Genomic DNA, 20,682 nt, shown 5'->3' on the forward strand with positions numbered 1-20,682 from the left:
GACTGTTATCCCTTCTTCCTCCTTTCCCCGCTATACACTCCAGGCCACCAATACTCAACAAATGTTTGGTAGCAGCCCAGTGGTTTTCAGGAGGGAGAAATTAAAATTCAGAGGGGCTTGGGGACTAAGAGGAAACCCACGCTGAAGTGCTTTCAGTCGGAGCCCAGTCGCGGAGCCCCGCCTCCCCTCTCTATTGTACCTCTTCCTCCATGCTGCCGCCAGCATCCTGAATGATCTCCAAGAGCTGCCTCCAGGAGTAAACAGCAGAGACCGGGTGGGAGTGCAGGGATGGGGCATCTGAAGCCCCAGTGGTGATGACCTAGGTGCCGCCAGCCCGCTGAGGTGCAGTGAGAGGGAAAACATGGGCTCTACTCCCTCACCCCACGTAGCTTCTGCTCCAAATAATGAAGCTCCAGTTTCCTCCCTGATGAGTTTTGGTGCTGACACCAAAAGGAAACACCATGAACCTGGTACGACCCTGCCATGCCCAGAGCTCAAGCTTCGGAGGCATTACTGAGAGTGGGAGAGAGCCTTGCTTGGGCCTGAGTGAGGCCCAGGGCAAGGAACCCCTCCTCTGCTCTGCCCTTCCGATTCTCCTCAGCTAATTTTTTCAAGTTCGCATAATGCCAGTAGTCACCTGTATCACCAGTGGGCCTTCTCAGATGCAAGACTTAAGCCAGTAATTCTTAGACCAGTCTCCTGGTTTTTGTGAGCACCAGATCCTCGTGTGGAGCGTAGATGATAAACTACTTAACAGAGGACCTTTAAGGGGCTCAAACGTGGTAACAGAGCTCATTCTGCACTAGTGCTCTGTCCAGATGGCGCCTCATCACCTTGGACTGCAGCGCTTGGTTTATGTAGAGGTCTCCTCCTCTCTCCTTGTGTCTCACAGGCCACTACCACGCTTCATTCATCTGGCACATGACAGGCATTCACGGAGTTAAACGCAACTGACCCTCAGGTCAGGTCTGGTCTACACGTGTTTTATTTTGCCTGCAGAGTATGTACATTTTTTATTTGTTGCAATCACATTTCATACAAAAATCTGGATTCCCCAGATTCTCTGGACAATTTTGAAGATGGGGCATTAGGGTCCATCTTCAGCACCTAGGACAGGCTGCCCCATTTAGATAGATGCTGTCCACTCTGCCTGTCCCCATCACTCCCTCCTCTCCCACGGGAATTGCTTCGGCTTCCCTCATTGATTTGACCTCCCTGGTCCCTGTAGACAGTGGAGTTAGCAGCTCCTGTTGGTGACTTAGGCAGGAATGGAAGGGAAGGTCTCCATCGGCCCCACCAAAACCAGTTGTCAATACATGCCTGTGGCAAAGGCAGCATCTGAGGCTTGCCAGGCAAACAGCAGCTAGAAGGTGCCTCTGGAGAGGCCCTTGGTCAGCAGGGATTCTAGACAACCCAGCTAGTTCATGGTAGTCAACAGCACGGATGTGTGGTTGATTAGGCTGCATTCAATCCTTTTTCTAGTCCATTCTCTCTGGTGAAAAACAGGCGAGGGTATGCCATTTGTGCAAGAAGAAGGGGGAAAGGTAGGCAGTTGGCTTCACCGAACCATTATCAGACATCAAGGAAAAGGCTTCTTGGCCTTCCCATCCAAGCATTCTAATCATGATCACCAGGAAAGCGGCCAAGACACCCAACAATATAAAGAAAGGGGTGGTGGGGGTGGCAGCAGGTCATTCCAGGCTGAGGCTAGGGTATGCACAAGGATGGAGGTGCAGGCCACTGGGGTCTAGGAAGGTCCTAAGGATGGGGCAGGAGGACAGCTGGAGAGGTGACAGATGCCACGTTAAGAGAGTAAGCTGTGTGAGAAACCAGGGAGTGAGGATGCAGGGGAACAATTCATGGCTTGAGGCTTGTGCTTGGAGAAAGACAATTCACTTTAATAGTGATTCCCAAGATTGAGAGGCACCATCACTTACCCTCATTTTTTTTTTCTTTTTTTTGAGATGGAATCTCGCTCTGTTGCCCAGGCTGGAGTGCAGTGGTGCAATCTCGGCTCACTGCAACCTCCGCCTCCTGGGTTCAAGCGATTCTCCTGCCTCAGCCTCCTGAGTAGCTTGGATTACAGGCGCCTGCCACCATGCCCAGCTAATTTTTGTATTTTTAGTAGAGACAAGGTTTCACCATGTTGGCCAGGCTGGTCTGGAACTCCTGACCTTAAGTGATCCACTCACCTTGACCTCACAAAGTGCTGGGATTACAGGTGTGAGCCACCACGCCTAGCCTAGGATTTTTTAAATTAGATTTTTCTCCCAGAACATCAGTGTAAGAAAACAAGTTATATATGAAATGTATGAAATAGAGCTGGTCTGGTGATGAGGCTCGCAGGGGCTCTGGGCAATCTTCAGTGTCTTCTTTACGGAGGTCCTCAGCGTCGGAGCGGCATAGGTCGGAGACCACTGATCTCAAGTAGGACTACATTTTAGAAAGCAGAACAAGCTGCCCCAAGATGGAGTTCCTTTTGCCTAAGAAGCCAAGTGCTCCTATAGAGATGAACAATTCCACTTCCTGTTGCCACATTTTGAACTATTTATTGAATGAGGCAGTCAAAGACAGAAGGGGAAACAACACAGAATCCATGCTCTGCTACTGGGGTTTTGCTTTTTTCTTCGTCTTGGCAACTTCTCAAACTATTTGGAGGTTATTTCACCACAAAGGAACATGGACTTTAAAGTCCCTGGACAACTTCACAATGACGATAAAAAATAATAATTAAAAAAATAACAAATTGTAGAACTAGGATTATTTATATGTAAATTTCCCTCCCCTCCCCCCATTACGTACAGAAAAGAACATATAAAGAACATTAGATAGTTTTATATAAAACAAGCAAATACAAGAATCTGAAACTTCTCTCAAAGGTTGAGCAAGACATGGAGAATCTTTTAATGTCGCATTAAAAAAACACATTAAATACACTATCACACACATGGGGAGAGCTGGGAGGAGGGAGGAGGAGCTGTTCCTGTACTCAAGGAGCAGAGATTTGACCTGTCGAAAAGTCAGGTGAATTCAGCCACGGGAGACTCAGGGCTTGCAGCTGAGAAAGACAGAGTTAACGGTTATCAAGAACACCCAGTCAGTCAACACCTCCGAAGAGGCAAGCTGCTCCCAGCCTGGGCCACCAGGCTGCATCCAGGAATACGGGCCTCCAGGAGTCCCTTCTGAAGCAGGGCCTGATCCAGGAACACAGCAAACACCCTCAGCCGTTTTCTGTGGCCAGGTGTCCCTTCTTCCCTTCCGTGTACTGACCAGGCCCAACCAAGCTTAGCTTCCAAGATCATACGAGATCGTGGATGTTCAGGGTGCTGTGGCCACAGACCAGGTGTCCCTTCCTGTTCGTTCCAGCGCCTCCTCTGTGAAGCTACAGACAGCTAGAGAAAACTGCTCCCACAGGTGTATCCTGGTCTAGGAAGATTTTCCTTTCCTTCCTTTCCCTTCCAACCCCTCCAACCCCCTTCCCATCCTCTCCCCTACCATGCACGCACACACACAAGCACACTTACACGCACGCACTCCTCAAACCCCTAATACTTCTGTTACCTTCAGTTCATATATACGAGCAATTCAGGACTGACCTTAAAACCAGAGCAACATTTTAATAGTCATGAGATCAAGAAGGATTCCTGGGAAGGAGAGGAGATGGGAGGCTGAGGCCCAGGAGCTTTCGAGACATTCATCTGCCTGTGGCAAGGTCAGCACCTGGGCCAGCCCGAGGAGCGTCTCAGCTGGCAGACCACGCAGCCCCTGGACCTTGCAAACACATCTCTGACCCACCCCATGCTGGAGCCTCTTTCCTCAGGTGAGTCCAGCAGGGAGAGTTCTGTGTGGCCACTGGGAGGCAGCTTTGGTGAAGGGCATGGTCACCTCCGCCTGAGTTTGTCAGTAGCTCAACGCATGACCCTGGTATGAACAAAAAACTGGGTGACTGTGTCTGGCCACGTACCTACCACCCACTAAACTGGGTGGATTATTGTTTCCACAGCTCACCTTGATTTCATACAGATAATTCCATGCGGGTTTCATACATATATATATATGTATATATATACTTTATATATATGTAAATGTGTATGTCCATATGTACACATATACATATATTCACACTCACACATACACACACATAAGTATACACACACATTTCCGCAGAAAGAAGTCCTGCCACAATTTGACTTTTTTGGGACAGTGAAATTGACAACGCAGTTTCTTACTCCACCAATCCCAGAAAATCAAGAGTGGTGCTTTAAAAAATGCAATTCCAAAATCCGCTGCCTTTCTTCCTTTTAAAAAAAAAAAGGTTAACAAAACTTTTCTTCCAAAGTCGAGAGACTTAATTCCATTTGATTGCACCTCTGCAAACGTGTAAAAAATTTTGAAGTAGACTAGAAAACGATGCCATAATATGGCTGTATGTCACTGTTCCAATGTCACCACCTCCACAGCTTGGCCGTCCATGGTGACTGCGCTGTCTGATATCCTGGTGGTCACAGGAGCCATGGCCACCTGCACTGGTCCGTTGCCCTGGGCGAGGCTGGTCACCACAGTCTGGTACATGCTCACAGGGATCTGGACCAGGCCTGGAGAGACAAAGAGAAGACCGTTAGTGGGGCTCAGGCTCAAGTTCCCGGATGCTGGCTCAACGGGGGCACCCAGCATTTGAGGTATTGTGGTCACCAACCCCAAGTGATCACATACCCATGGCCCAGGCACAAAGACATCTCTTTCCCACCCATTAAAATTTTTTTCATTAATTTTTAAGATTTATAATTGATATATAATAACTATTCATGTTTATGGGGTATAATGTGATGTTTCAATGCATGTATACATTGTAGAATAATCAAATCGAGATAATTACCATATTAATCTCTTTAAAGATTTATCTTTCATTGTGGTGACAACATTCAAAATCTAGCTGTCTTGAAATATAGACCTCATTGTTACTCACTACAGTCACCCTACTGTGTAACTGAACACCAGAACTTTTATTCTTCCTTTGCACCTGCTGGCCAACCTCTCCTGCCCCCGTCCCCAACCATTCCCCAGACTCTGGTAACTATTATTCTACTCTCTACTTCTATGAAATCAACTTTTTTCCATTTTAACTTTTATTTTTTTTTTTTATTTTTTAAAGAGACAGGGTCTGGCTCTGTAGCCTCGGCTGGAGGACAGTGGCGTGACCACAGGTCACTGCAGCCTCGAACTCCTGGATTCAAGTGATCATCTCACCTCGGTCTCCTGAGTAGCTGGAACCACAGGCATGTGCCACCATGCCTGGCTAATATAATTTTTTTTTTTGAGATGGAGTCTTGCTATGTTGCCCAGGCTGGTCTTGAACTCGTGGCCTCAAGCGATCCTCCCATCTTGGCCTCCTGAATAGCTGGGATTATAGGCGCGAACCACCAAGCCTGGCCATTTTAATTTTTTAAAAACAGACTTATCAGGAAAGAAAAGTTTGGAGGAATTGTGGAAACATGCCTTAGGGTAGGGCCTCCCCAGCTTGCCATGAGAGGGCCCTGCCTGCCTCCGCATCTGGGAAGTACAGGCCTGTCAGGTGTGAAATGTCCCCAGCCTGTCTTCTCCCTCTCAGAAAAGGCCACCATTACTTTACTTTGATATTTGGCTACACTGCCTTTTTCAACCCTCTTTCTGCCTATGCTCAAGTCTCTCTCAGCCTGAAAAGAAAAAAACTTGTCCCTCTCCTATCCTATCTTCTGGCCACTGCTTCATCTATGTGCCTTCCTTCATAGTCAAGCGTATTTATTAATTTATTTATTTTTAAAGCCTAGGTCACTTGTTTCCTGAGTGTTAGATTTCACACACCAGTAAAATGCAAAAACACATTTTGGTGTCAACTTAAAAAAAAAAAAAAGACCCCATCTACTCCCTAATATCACTATTATTTCAGAGTAGAAAGGATGGCTTAAAGGAAGAAGCACATAACCTCCATAAAGGTAGTCCGGCCTAAAAAGGGAAAGCTGATAACTTAATATATTAAAAAAAAGGATTCCCAGTAAGTAAAGCAGTAACTAATCTATACATCAATCTCTCTTCCTTCTGAAACTACAATTACAGTGAATGAGGAAAAAAGGATATAAATGAGGGATGTCAGCATTTTTTGGAAGATGCAAAGCAAATGTGAAATGGTTCTAATTTATCAGAGAAGTGGAAGGGGCAACTCCTATGCTTACACAGGGCTCAGGACATAGAGGCCTAGCTACTGCAGAAAGAGATGAGGCCAAAAATGAGAATGAGTGGGAAGTTTGAATTTAATTGATTAGACCAACCCCAACATCTAGACCTAAAGACCTTTGCTCAGTGGGCCTCTGAGGTTCACCCACTGTATTGAAAAACTGACCCAGAGAGGCCCCTTTTAGTTCTTTTTGACATTTAAATCATAGGCTACTTTGATGAAGATAAAAATTAATTTAAAAAAGGCTTGTCAAAATATTTTCTAATGCAAAAAATCAAATATAAGATTTTCTTTTCCAATGTTAAATTGTATGTAACTGTTTTCTAGGAGCAAGTTCTGCCAGTTTAGGGATAAGGGGTAAGCATTCGACGATGCAATGAGACTTCATGAAGTGAGACTTGGCTGTTCGGGTGACAGATCACTAGAAACCCTGGCTCCTCTGGTGTGCCCTCACACAAATGGAAGACGTGGCCAGTCGCCCCCACACTTGCAATGCAGGCCTGAGAGGAGGAGAGAGACCAGCCTCCATGTGCACATGGGCATGGGGGAAAGCAGGCTGAAGGGCCAGGCCTTGGCCTACAAAACTGTGGGCTTCAATTTCTTTCAAGTAAACCTTTGCAAATGGCTCTTAACTATCTTTAATCAGTCCCTCTTTCAGTTCACCCCTTCCCAGTCACTCAAATTATCTTTATTATTATTTAAAAAAATTTTTTTAAATAGTGACAAGGTCTCACTATGTTGCCCAGGTTGGTCTCAAACTCTTGAGCTCAAGTGATCCTCCTGCCTCAGCTTTCCAAAGTGCTAGGATTGCAGGCATGAGCCACCACACCCAGCCAAATTATCTTTCCATAATGTGTTACTCCCCTCATCTCGAACATTTAAATTCCATGGTTTTAAAAAGGTTTCCAAAGCTTATAATAAAGCTCAAATGATTTAGCATGGTCTTCAAGGCCTCTCATGATTTGCCCTGGTCCATCTTTCCAGTCTCATCTCCCTCACTCTCTCACAGGTGCCCTGTGCTCTAGGTGCCCCCCACCCCCAGACTACTCTCAGTTCCCCCAATCTATCAGCCACACTCTTTTGGGCCTTTGCTCAGGTTATTCATGAGATAGACTTACCCCCCACTTCTTCCCTTTACACTGGGGTCAGTTTTCCCTCCTTGTGGAACCTGCCCCATCCCAGCCTCTTCAATGCTGGAGCAGCCTCCTCTGGATTCTCAGGAGGCCCAGGGACAGCCATGGATAAGCCAGCTGGGCCAGTTGATGCATGTCTGCAACAGGCCTTCCCACTTGACAGAGGGTTCTTTCAAGATCAGGCCTGGCTCTGTCTTATTTCATGTTCCTCACAGTATGAAGTATAAAGTGCGCCACAAGTTGCTATCAGCATAGCCTCAAGGGCCATGTACTGCTGGCCTCAACCAGTGTGCAGCTGGGCCCTCTCCCCAGCGTCTAGATTCAAGGCATGGGCCTGAGTATATGTATGTGAAGACCGTACAACCTCGTTAGTCCCCTGCCTCCTCCCAGTGTATCATGATCATGCTCTCCTCTGGTCAAACAGGCAAAGTTAACGAAATCACCCAAAATGCCCAGTGGCAAAGCCAAGACACCTGTGTACTCCTCCAGGGAACCCACGTGCTGGCAAGTAGCAAGCAAAACCAGAAGCAAAGGTCAGCTTCAGTTCACTGCTCTTGCCTCTGGGCTCCATTCAGTTCCAAAAGCTCCAGGCTTGGGGAACCAGTCCCCTGCTGTGCAAACACAGTGACTACAGTGTGCAGGGAGATCTTTTCTAACTGAGCAACCATCTGGGTTAGGGCTGGTGTGAACAGAAACTAAAAGAATTGTCAAAGTTGAATTTCTTTCACCCTGGCTGTGATGTGTTTGTGGGCATGCCCAGTTGGTGCCCATGTGGGCCCATGCCCAGTTGGTGAAATAGTTTTTATAGTATCACGGAAGATTGTCCCCAGAATAAAATGAAGCAAGGTTCTAATGTAAAAATCTATCTATTGGCTGATACTGCCATCATCAGAATGATCTTCTGAATATCTGACCTGATCTTGCTGTTCTCCTTCACAATTCTTCAGTGGTTTCTGGTGGCTCACGGGATATCAAGTCCAAACCCCTTTGCAGGTATTTAAACTCTTCACGTCGGCCACTGTTGTTCAGTTAAGCCTGGTTATCCACTAATCCCCACTCACTTCACACGCCAGCCAGATGAACTACTTGATTGAGGTTCTCTAAGCACACACCTCCATGCCTTCTGCCTGGAGGGGGCTCCTTCCCTTCCTCCGAGAGCTAGCCCCAACCTCTCTCCTCCCCATCTTGGGTCCTCTTCTCCGATGCTCCTCCTCGGCTCTCTGTACAGGCTCCTTGGAGGCAGTGGCCTCATTCATCCTCACTGCTTGCATGTCTTGTCCCCGAGGAGACTGTAGATTCCTTAAGGGAGGGATTAAGTCTCCATCTTTGAGTGGCTAGCCGTCAGCAGGTGCTGGAATGTTTTCTACTACCATGAATGAAACCTGGCTTCTAAGATTTAACATGTGTCCCTTCTAGAGACTGCGTGATTAAGGTGGGTGAGCCTTAGGGTGATGAGGCTGTTTTGGAACAAGAGCTTCCAGCCAAGAAAAAAAGCAACTTAAAAAATACTACATTCGGCCGGGCGCAGTGGCTCAAGCCTATAATCTCAGCACTTTGGGAGGCCAAGATGGGCGGATCACGAGGTCAGGAGATCGAGACCATCCTGGCTAATACGGTGAAACCCGGACTCCACTAAAAAATACAAAAAACTAGCCGGGCGAGGTGGCGGGCGCCTGTAGTCCCAGCTACTCAGGAGGCTGAGGCAGGAGAATGGTGTGAACCCGGGAGGCGGAGCTTGCAGTGAGCTGAGATCCGGCCACTGCACTCCAGCCTGGGAGACAGAGCGAGACTCCGTCTCAAAAAAAAAAAAAAAAATACTACATTCAAGACTCATCCAAATAAAGCTGGTTTTGAAAGATTCCATCTTCTGTACTCCACCCCAGACAGGGAAGAAGCACATTTGGCCACACCTGGGTGAGGAAATGGTCCCTACCCAAAGCTCCCAGGGATGAGTAACTGGTGAGGACAGCCACACACCTTAGAAGCCCAAGAGAGGGAGGCCATAATGGGAGTCATTTCATAAACTTGCATGCCTTGGAACCCCAATTCCGCTATTTTCTACATAGTTTCTGTCTACTGCCACCTTAAATAAATGCATGACCATCCCACTGTAGGGATTTTAAGACCTCTCTCTCTCTCACACAGCCATTTTGACATGGGATTAGATTAAATCGCCTCAGTGTCTCTGACCTAGCAGCCTTCATGTCCCTGGCAAGGGAAAGGGGGAGGGGCTGGAGGCCTGGAAGCCCAGCGTGCACTAAGTCGGGCAGCTGCCCTTGGAAGAGAGATGATTAAATGCTGAGGTACAGTAATCAGGCTGGGACTGTCCCCGCATCTGCTCAGCCTGCCCCTGATTAGCCCTAATCTAGAGGCGCATGTTAATCCAAGCTTGTATTCTGGGTCATTTCGATTGATTAAGCAACAGGAAGCCCTTCGTGTTCTACTTTAAGGGGTGGAAGCACTCCTTTTTCTTTCTCACAGGGCCCCTGTAGAGTCCTGGTATTGAGACCCTTGGCCTCAGTACAGCCCCTTTCCAAGCCCTCTCACCCCCGCTGCATGTCACTTGACTTCTGCTGAGACCCTCGAGAAGTCACAGGGCAGGGCTCCTTCCCTTTCACGAGTCAGAGCCAGAACCACGGGGCTCATCATAAAGGCACATACTTCTAACATCCTGAAGATTTTAGTATTTCAGAGCTACACACAACCTTAGAGTTCACTCAGTTTAGTAAATACAACCCATCTTTTTTTTTGAACTCAAAAGTAAACATAAAAATTTTATTAAAAAAAAAAACCCTCGGCCGGGCACAGTGGCTCAAGCCTGTAATCCCAGCACTTTGGGAGGCCGAGACGGGCGGATCACGAGGTCAGGAGATCGAGACCATCCTGGCTAACACGGTGAAACCCCGTCTCTACTAAAAAATACAAAAGAAAAACTAGCCGGGCGTGGTGTCGGGCGCCTGTAGCCCCAGCTACTCGGGAGGCTGAGGCAGGAGAATGGCGGGAACCCGGGGGGGCAGAGCTTGCAGTGAGCCGAGATCGTGCCACTGCACTCCAGCCTGGGTGACAGAGTGAGACTCTGTCTCAAAAAAAAAAAAAAAAAAAAAAAAACCCTCAACACAGATCAAAGGAGGGCTGATTTTGTTCCCCAAACGACTGAGTTGATGGTAAAGTCAGGGGCCCAGGCGTTTGATTTGGGAGTTTTTCCATATATTAGAATGTCCTTAACACTTAACACCAGGGCCAGGAAGGACCCAGAAGGGAGAGGACTGTCCTCTTTGGGCCCCCTGCTGTTTTTCTTCTCAAGCTTCATAGTAAAGTTTATAGAATTGGTCAAAATGGAAAAAAGGTCAAAGGTCTGACTCGGAAAGTTCAGGTGCCAACACAAAGATTTCCTCATCAAACAGCAGTCAAACCCAAATCTCTGGAAGAACTGGCTGCAGGACCACATTTCCCTGTCAAGGACAATGAGGCCTGACATGGCTCTATTTTTTTTTTTTTTTTAATGAATATCATTCTTGAGCCAAAATGGGGAAACATGCTTTTCCCAAGTCTCCACTCTTCCCAAATGCAATAACATTCTTCTAGTTGCTCAGGCCAAAAGCTCTGAAGTCATCCTTGACCTCACATTCAACCCACCAGCTGATTCTCTCCCTTCAAATACAGACCCCAAATTCAACACTTTTCCTCCTGCCTCCCTGGATAAACACTACCATCTCTTGCCTTCCTTTGTAATCACCCTACTTTAGCACTTGCCAGAGGGATCTTTTAAAACTTCCATACAAAGTGATGCCTCTGAAATCACATTACATGGGTGGCAGATTATGACATCTACTCATAAGCCTGGCCTTGCATGCTGCAAAACAAGGGGCCATGAGGTTTTACAGTGGTCTCTGATGGTGGCACCAGGGGAGCACTGTGGTAGACCATGGGCGCCAATGAGAGTTGCTTTAAAGGTTAGGGTCACAGCCTTGCACACTCTGGATTTATCATTCATGAGCCAATCTACTCTCTTCCAGCACTCTCCTGGGGCAATGAGTTTCATCACTTGGCTATTCGTAATGGAATTTACACACATACACATATGTGCATGTATATGTGGAATTGGAATTTATTTATTTTATTTGAGGGAATTTATTTTTCCCAAGGCTAACTTCTTTCAGTATTCAGTATTATTGGATGAATAAGTATATATATATGGTTAACATCTTAAAATATTGTTTGGCAAAAGCAATCCCATAAAAAAATTACTTTGCTTTCTCCGATCAGGAAAATAAAGTCCAAATAGCTAATAGTTGAAGGAGATTACGTAGCCTTTCCCGCAAGCACTGTACTCTACCCCCTCATTACAATCACATGTGTCCCCTGGATGCCATGTGAACTTCCTCAGGCAGGTCCCTCTGTCTGGAATTAGGCCCTGCCAGTCTCAGGCCAGTTCTTCTGGCAGTTTCCACATGGTTCATGGGGTTGCCTCTGAGGGGACAGCCTACTTGGTTTCTCCCTCCTGTGACTTTATTGCCGCCAGTATTCATTTGGCCCAGGTATGTGTTGACCTGTTCCCAAGGAGTTGCTGCTTTTCTTTTTATAAATCTGCATGCTTGCATTGTTGGCAGGACTGGTTTTTTTTTTTTTTTTTTGAGACGGAGTCTTGCTCTGTTGCCCAGGCTGGAGTGCAGTGGCATGATCTCAACTCACTGCAACCTCTGCTTCCCAGGTTCAAGAGATTCTCCTGCCTCAGCCTCCTGAGTAGCTGGGATTACAGCTGTGCACCACCATGCCTGGCTAATTTTTGTATTTTTAGTAGAGGTGGGGTTTCACCATGTTGGTCAGGCTGGTCTCGAACTCCTGACCTGGTGATTCACCTGCCTTGGCCTCCCAAAGTGCTGGGATTATAGGCGTGAGCCACTGCGCCCAGCCAAGGACTGTCTTTTAATGCTGAGCAACTTGAACACAGTAGGTGCTCAATAATTGAATATGATATAAAAATGAATCATTGATCATACTCTTCATGATTTTCAGAACCCTCCACAGACTGAAAAGCTTTAACGCCTTTTACTGTGATCCAGAATGAAGTCGAATTTTCTCCACAACCACATTCTCATGGTGCTGTAGATCAGGTGCATTTTATGTGAGAAAAAGTAGACTGTTTGTTTCCATTAAAGGCTTCGCAGTCAGAAAGACCTATATCTGAATCTTGGTTCTGCTGTTCAATGGCTTATGAGCCTGTTTCCTCATATGTAAAATGGTGATCACTCATCTTACAGGGCTGCTGAACTAGATGGGATGACACATTAAAATCTATTACAGTGCTTGGCACATAGTAGGTATATAATAAACGCCACTGCTTTTGAAAGATGACTGAGTACGAAGTTTGATGAAGTCTGGCTGGGGTCACAGATGTTAGACTAAAGCTCTCGGGAAACAGAAAGAAAAACAGAGACAACACAGGTCTCCTTTCAGCAGTGATTTTCTCCTGCCAGGAAGCACATCATTCGCCAAAGGCCTTCAAAGATGTAAAGATTAAAGATAAAAGCCATGAAATCAGGGCAGATGGACTGGCAGGCGGCTTCCCTTCTGAAACACAGCGGTGGTCAGAACTGGCACTGCACATGACGTAGATGAAGCAGTTGCTAATCGAGTGCATTTGTCAATAAGCAACCAGGCGAAACCACTCCTCAATATTAAGAATGTGAAAAATACGATCAGGGCAGTATGATGTGATGTCATCACCCTGATACGTTTCTGAAGTCCTCTAGAAACTAACAGGCTTTAGCCTAGCAGAGCACAGGACTGCAGGGCTGTCGAAGTTATCCAGCACCATAGCAGGCCCTCCTCCCCTCACCCCACGACAAGATAGAGCAGGACAGACAGCCTGAGGAAGAATGGGCCTTTCATTTGCCCTCACAGTCTGGGAAACCTTTGGGAATTGTTGTTTGCTGTAACTGAATCTTTCAGCCCGAAGGCCTTCCAAGTTGGTCATGGAAATATCTTTAGTTGGCAGAAAAATATTGATGGCTGTTCAGAGAAAAAGAGAGAGCTAAACAAATAATAAACATGACAGTTGGTGGAAGAGAAGTAATTCTTAAAACCCAAAGGAAAATTTACATTATGTAATGTCTTCTTTAGTTTATGAACATGAACGCTAACTATGTACATCGAGGAAATACTGGCCCAAATGGGAACCGGGACCATGATTAGAAAGGAGGGAATACATGAGTAAGAAATGAAATTACAGATTATATTGCTTGAGTTTTTAAGGAGCCAGCAAGGGTATCTATAGGTGTTTCTAGGGGTGACAGGCAGGAAGGAAGTCCTTTAAAAATCTTCCATTTACAGGCCTGGAAAAATATTTACATCAGTGGCTGACGTCTAAGGAAAGCCACTATATGAAGAAAAACAGGCATGGTATGTGCCAGTATAGAAGTGGAAGAAGATAACAGGAAATCAGTCAAGAAGCTCGTCTAGCAGGCAGACATCAGTTAGGCTGAGAATACCAAGGACTAGAAGGAAAGAGGACATATGTAGGGCAAGAAGAGGAAGGTCATGAAGAGAACGTCAATATCAAACAAAATGGAGGTCCAAGTAACCTCATGATAGTAGGGCAAGCGGGGAAGAGAAAAAGCATTTCTTTCCCAGTGGTTCTGTTTCTGTTCTATTAGCTCCTTCTGGGACATTTAATTTCCCTTTTCCGCGTTTCCTAAGTCCAAGGCTTTTGGGTACATTTGGAGGATTTATGGATTAAAATATGTCTTACATCTGGCAAATAAGGAATATTCTCATGAAGCCAAGAGCAGCCTCACAGGTGCCTTGGTGCACAGGGTGCTTTTCAGCACCCAGTGTTTTCTTCTGTCTTGCTGGACCATCTCAAGACTCAGAGAAACTGCTTTCTGGAATAACATTCAAAGGAGTGACTCTGGTTGAGACCGGGTCACTCTATCTTTTGCCTGATTTTGCAGACCACCAGGAAGCTTTTCATGCCCCGCATCCCACAGGCCAAATATTAAAACTGAATTCATTTTTACTTTATTAGTAAATATATCTCAAAACCTATTTTTGGAGATATAATATCATGATTGCCTTTTGAAATTACTAGAGATGCCCAGGAGCATTATGAAATCAGGGTTCTGTGTTTCAGTATTCAGAACCACCATGGTTTATTATCTTGAAAATTGAGCTCCCAATGTGGGGATGAACAAGCTAACTGCAAGGCCTGTTGACCCTGCCAAGAAGGCTTTAAACTGAAGACGGCAGGAGAGAAAGCATTCTGCTAGAGCTTGTGGAATATGCATGTGCTCTGGAGCAGCGGTCCTGAGCATTTTTGGCACCACGGACTAGTTTCGTGGAAGACAATATTTCCATGGATGGGGGGTTTGAAGGAGATGGTTTGGGGATGAAACTGTTTCACCTCAGATCATCAATTCACAATAGGGTTCGTGCTCCTATGAGGATCTGATGCCGCTGCCGATCTGACAGGTGGAGCTCAGGTGGTGATGCTCGCTCACCTGCACCCACTTCCTGTGGTGCCAGGGGTTGGGGACCCCTGCTCTGGAGGACATCTGATCTGACTACAGAGAAGGGCAAGGGGTACCCAGTAAATTCCCAGAAGAAATCACTAGGAAGAAGGGTGGGAACAACACTCAGGTTGAGGTGTGTGTGCCAGAGGATAGAGATGCAGAGTGCACCAATATTTTAAAATGGAAAGTGGAACCCAGATGACAAAGAGAAGAAGAAGAAGGTCACCGGGAGCCTGCAACAGTCAGGTGCAGAAATGAACAGCAGGTCCAATCAGGAGTTACTCAGAGTTAGGAAGGGAGATTTGTTTATTTTTCTGTTATTATTTTCAAACTTTTTCTTTTTTTTTTCAAACTTTTTATGATGGAAAATGTCAAATAGGTACCAGGAGAGGGAGGAATACAGCGAACTCCCGTGTGCCTGTCATCCAGCCCCTGCCTCTTCTATCTGAGCAGGGATACAGTGAGGCAAGGAAGCTTCCAAAGATGTGCTCGTGACTTTTCATCCCCTCACTCAGCATAATCTGTAGAGCACCATTTAGGAAAAAGCCACAGAAAAACTAAAACTTTTTAAGAGCACATAAAGGGCAGAATTACATTTGCTCTGGGCAGTGAGACACCTGAAAAAAGCAGATCAGTAAGTGGAAATAGACAGTAATGGGGCTTTAGAGTCAGATGGAGAGAAATCTATCCCAATAAACTTCATCAAATTTCTCTCCTGCTTTTCCTGTCTGAACTGTACTTAGCATAGCCAAATTGTTAATGGGGACAAGTTCTTTATAAATAAAGAATCCCAACTAGAGGTGGGAGGATCACTTGAGGCCAGGAGTTCGAAGCTGTAGTGCGCCATCATCGTGTCTGGGAACAGCCACTGCACTCCAGTCTGGGCAATGTAGTAAGACCCTGTCTCTTAAAAAAAAAAAGAATTCCAGCTAATCAATGCAAAGGAAACATTTAACACTAGAAGAATCCAATAATCAATGGTTACTAAAACGATCAGGTGACCGAGTGAGGGGGACTGCACAGAAGAGGAATCCCACCATCCATGTAGGAAGCAGCGCCTGGAATGACAGCCTCACAGTGAATCTATCCTCTAGCTGCTTCCTTCTTTCCCCAAAGATGAACCCACCTGTGGCTTTGTCAGTCAGGATCCACTTGCGACCTGCACGATCTGCCATAAAGAGGCCTGACAATAACACAGAACTGTTAAAAAAAAAAAAAAAAAGCACCGGGCAAGATGGGCCACCAGCCCCGCTGCGGCGCTGCAGCTTCCCATGCACATCCGGTGCAGGGTGCACAGCCTCGCTCCTTCCACCCGTGAGGAAAGCCTTCGGCAAGCATGCCAGCACCAAGTGCTAATGTGCACTTAGACCACCAGATTTTAGTTCAGCTGAAGGGAGAGGGGGTAATTTCCCTCATATTTCCCCCTCGCCATTGGAATTTGTGATGTAATTTTCTTGTAGCACTTACCTTCCTAATTATGTCTTCTTTAAGCTAATATGAAAACTAATTTGTATTCCCTAAGTACCCAGCAGCTGGGTCGGGGGCGGAGGAGATGGTCCAGGCTTATACTGGCTCGCTCAGAGAAATTGCCCAAGGATTTAAAATGTGTCACGAGTAATCTGCATGACAGATAATCTGTAGGTAACAAGTAAGAGTTGACTATATTCACATTTGCAAAACCAACAGGCCACTTCTGTATCTTAGGACCACTATGAGGATAAATAACATCATGCTTACATGACTTAAGTTCTTGAGAAAAAAGACACAGTCTAAATTTGAAGTAGTGTTGTTATTTTACATGGGCTTTCTCCAGGAGTCAAAGCAACTGTGCAGTAGCTACTAGACACAGACAAATGGAAGAAGCAAGATTAAAGGCCCTGTCCTTGGTCCCAGGAGTTGCTGGAAATGGAAAGTGTTGGCAGCCCAGCGTTCCACGCCCAGCAGCATTGTCCACACAATGCACAATTCGTTTGCACACTCTTGGCTCAAGTGTTCACATGCCCTCTTGTTTTAATAAGATGCTCCGTTTAATGAGAAAAGGACTGTCTGGTCCAACAGCAGGGCTGTGAAAGCTTAATTAGGAGAAGGCCAAGGAGAAGGTCAGCTGAAAGTGGACATTTCTAAAATTAAATTCCCTTCTCATTTGTATGATTCAGGTTTAAAAAAAAAAAAAAAAAAAAAAAAAAAAAAAAACAAGGGGTAGGGGTGGGAAAAGGACATGAAATCCTTGGAGGAAAAATTACAAAAAGCTGAACAAGAACACAGTCTAGGTAACATGGCTGGAAGGAGTTGTTCCAGAAACATTCAGGCAAATTTCATTTTTTCTTTCCAACAAGACTGCACTAGAAACTCCCAGGCTTCCTTAAGCAGTCGAGGCATTTCAAGAGGTTCAGACCAACCTCAAACAGTGCAGTCCACTAGAGCTTCCTGTGATGATGGGCACGTTCTGTTTGAGTGCTGTCCAACACGGTGGCTAGAGCGCTTGAAATGTGGCCAGCATGACTGAGGAACTTATTTTAAAATTTTATTCTGTTTTAAACAGTTTAAATAGCCAGAGTACAGCTCTAAAACCTTTCCAGAGCTTCCAGTGTGCCAACTCCATATCATAAACGTGCCTCCGACAGACACATACACTCACACTGTGTAACACTCTAAGGGTTGCCTTTGTTGAAATGGAAACTCAATCTAAATTGGATGCTTTGTATTTACCTAAAATATAGTTTTCTGGCATTTCCCTTATTTAAATTACAGGTTCTTTCCTTTACTGCCATACCTCATCAACTTATTTTAACACCCTCCAGCCCCCTAGGACTCTGCATGAGAAACTATCAGCATGTGAAAGCAATGCAGTGTAGATGCACGTTACAGTGCTGCAGGAATATGGAGAGGCTGGGCTGGGCGGAGTCAGAAGACTGCTGGACGCCTCTCTAGCAAGCCAATCTGATAGCATGGTCTTTGTAGTCTCCCTCACAGCAGTGTCTCAGTTTCCATATTTAGACTCCTTCAATGATTCTCAGATTCAATTGCTAGGCTTTATGATGGCAAAGTTTTTTTTTTTTTTTTTTTTTTTTTTTTTAATCAATTTCACTTCGAAAATCCCATTTAGGCTCTGAAAATCTCTAAATTGGGGCCTTTCTAATAATGAAGATTTGGTGTAATTATAATGTCACAGGCAATTGTGCTGACAAAGCAAAACCAGTATGTCTCCTTGCCAGGCCTTTGCTCTCAGTCTGACCAACAGGAGGAGAAAAGAGGCTTTGTCAGGAGCAGATGTGTACTGGGAGGCCCCAGGAAAGCAGATCTGTTGAATGAAGCAGGTGCCACTTAGACATTCACTTCACTGACTCCAACCACAACCTCCCCTTCATTTGATATCCTGCTCTTGGCAGGAGGATGGAGAAAGAGCATCGCACAAAGAGGAAGCATGTTTGTCCTGTTCAGATTACTGCTTCTGCCGGGCTGCTGCTGCTGCTGGGTTCTGCACATTTGCTCTTTATTAAGCAAATGTTAGAGCTGGGTGCTGGCAAGTGAATCCCTGTATTTACACAGGTAACCTGAGAGGCAGAGGGCCCCAAACCATCCTGGCTGTGAGGGACAAGCTATTAGAGTTAATAACAGGACACTGACATTCCTTCAAAATCCTAATGGAAGTATAAATAAAAAGAGGAAAGTCCCCTTTACCCAATAACCTGAAAAACTTTATTCTATAAGAATTTTTCCTGTTCTGATATTCTGATTCCTGTGTGAACGGTGATTAATGCCCTTTTTACACGCTCAATTGAAATGACTCCAATTAAACTTGTCCGATTACGGCTCTGGATTTGGTATGCCAGAAAAAAAAAAATTCCTTTACAGAATAGTGCTCACAATGACAGGCACAAGATTCAGTCTTGGTTTATAAGGAGCTGGAATAATCTAAGACCAAAATCTGCCTTTACATACAAAGACTCGGAAAGATCTGCGGACCTAAAGGGAAGGAGAATGAGACAAAGAAGCATGTAACTTGGCCTTGAGGACACCGCGGATGGAGAGGAGACCACAGTCAGTGGCATCCATCTGCCAGATGGCAGGGACCTTCTTGGGAATCTGTCCGGCAGCCCTGACCTGAGTTGTCTGCTCAGAATGTCCCTGGCTCAGATTGCTGTTCTGTTCATAGGATGGTGTGCTGGCTCATCGAGTTCCCCAAGCTGAGAATACCCAAGACAGGCAGACCAAAGAGTACATGAATTACGGAACTGAAGTACAGAAAAGCAGAGTACATGAAGGTATGCCAATGGGGCTTGACAACATGTGCTAATTCCCTGTGGGGCCCTGACACATTGACTGGAGGCACCCAGTCTTTCACATGAAAAGTATCTAAAAGCTGTATCTGAAGGACATGGTCATGGCTTAGATGAACACTAAGAATAGAGACTGCCAGCTAGTGGCCTATCATCTCATTGTAAAGGCCCTCTATGTCCACTTTTGATCTGCCCTTCAAATAGTAGAGCCTAGGTTAGCAGTTCCTGGCATACAAATGATGAATGCCTGAGGCTACCCCAGTTTATAATGGTAGAGAGAGAATGACACATCCCCTCTGGATGTGCAGACTACACAAGGAACCTAAACCTGCAAAGAGGAACAGGAGATACTCTCATGAGGCAGTGCTGGTCTTTCTGGAGGTGTCCACAGCTCAGCATCTCTGCAGGAGGCAAAGAAAAGCACCAAAGAACCCTGGCAACTGGAAATCCCTCCAGCTATGGGGGTTATGCCTGAGGAGCGACAGGAAAGCCCTAGTAATTCTAGAAAACAGAATCTCAGTATGCCTGAAGGATACGATGGACTTCCACCAGGAACACAGGATTCCTGAAGTAGGGATCCTTGTGGGAGATTCACTACCACCTCTCTGCAAATGAAGACTCACTGGCCCCGGCCCTAAGCATGTGTGTCAGAAGTACTAAGAGTGAACCTCCGAAGGTTACTTCCCTTCCCATTCAGTGTGAGTGATTAATCATTATAATGGTAATAATCGTAACAGCAGTTGCAGCAGTGGTAGTCAACAGTTACTGCGTGCCTCGGATGCCCCAGCCGGTAAAGAGAGTAGGATTATAGTCTCTGCTACCCCTCAAATTAGTGCCATCAATACATCTCCCAGGATGGGGGAGACTGGGGAGTCAGGAAAACTGCTACCTCTTCCCAAGAGCTATTTTGGAACGCACATTGGACTTCAGGAGGTCATTATGAAGACAGGGAGGGAGGACACATTTTAGAAGTGAAGAATCACCACTGAGCTGTCCCTTCCCCTCCTCAACACCATGAAAAGGTCGGGTGAGAAACACACATGGGGCAGAGAACTGTACCCCTCTTTGAGTGTCTAGAATCAAGAGCCCCAGTGAACATCTCTGTGCTCCCATTTCTCAGCAGCAGCTCTGTTTCACTGTGAAATCTGGAATTCATCCAATAGTCATGGCTCCTGTCAGCCTTGTGACCATCAGGCTTTGGATATTTAATCTTTTGGCGGGCTACTGTAAATCCATTAGAGCACCTGGCTGCAGATACCTGTAGCCTAGAAGAGAAACTTGCACTTGTGAAGAATCCAAGTGGAAATATGCACGTGGCCTGAGTCATGAATAAACTCACTAGGAAGTGAGTCTCAGTGTCGCCACTGTCTCCGGTCTCAGGTTTTCCTGCTTGGACTCTGCAGTGCTTAAAAATAGATCAGTGCTCCTTGCAACCCTCCTACCCTGCTGTTTACTGGCTATGGATTACTGCAGTCACATGGGTAGATTTTTTTTTTTTCTTTTAAAGCAAAGCCATGCTGTTTATGAGCTGAGGAGGTCACTGGAAG

The 20,682-nt window shown here is 45.8% G+C and overlaps 1 protein-coding gene across 8 annotated transcripts in view; it reads right to left on the reverse strand.

Annotated features, from left to right (window-relative positions):
* Window positions 1-2,523: 2,523 nt before the first annotated feature.
* NRF1 (nuclear respiratory factor 1) overlaps window positions 2,524-20,682 on the reverse strand; it is a 153,006-nt gene continuing 134,847 nt past the window's right edge. For 5 of the 8 annotated variants that reach the window (XM_030931839.1, XM_030931842.1, XM_030931841.1 and 2 more), the window contains 2 exons: window positions 15,982-16,038; window positions 2,524-4,595 (listed from right to left, as the gene is read on the reverse strand). In XM_030931839.1, coding sequence (XP_030787699.1) covers window positions 4,432-4,595; window positions 15,982-16,038 — 221 coding nt within the window. In that variant the 3' untranslated portion in view covers window positions 2,524-4,431. The remainder of the gene's footprint in view (window positions 4,596-15,981; window positions 16,039-20,682) is intronic. The other 3 variants (XM_010378768.2, XM_010378769.2, XM_030931844.1) reach the window with 1 other exon arrangement.

Source organism: Rhinopithecus roxellana, chromosome 6 (genome assembly GCF_007565055.1).
Source record: "Rhinopithecus roxellana isolate Shanxi Qingling chromosome 6, ASM756505v1, whole genome shotgun sequence".
Classification (NCBI taxonomy): domain Eukaryota; kingdom Metazoa; phylum Chordata; class Mammalia; order Primates; family Cercopithecidae; genus Rhinopithecus; species Rhinopithecus roxellana.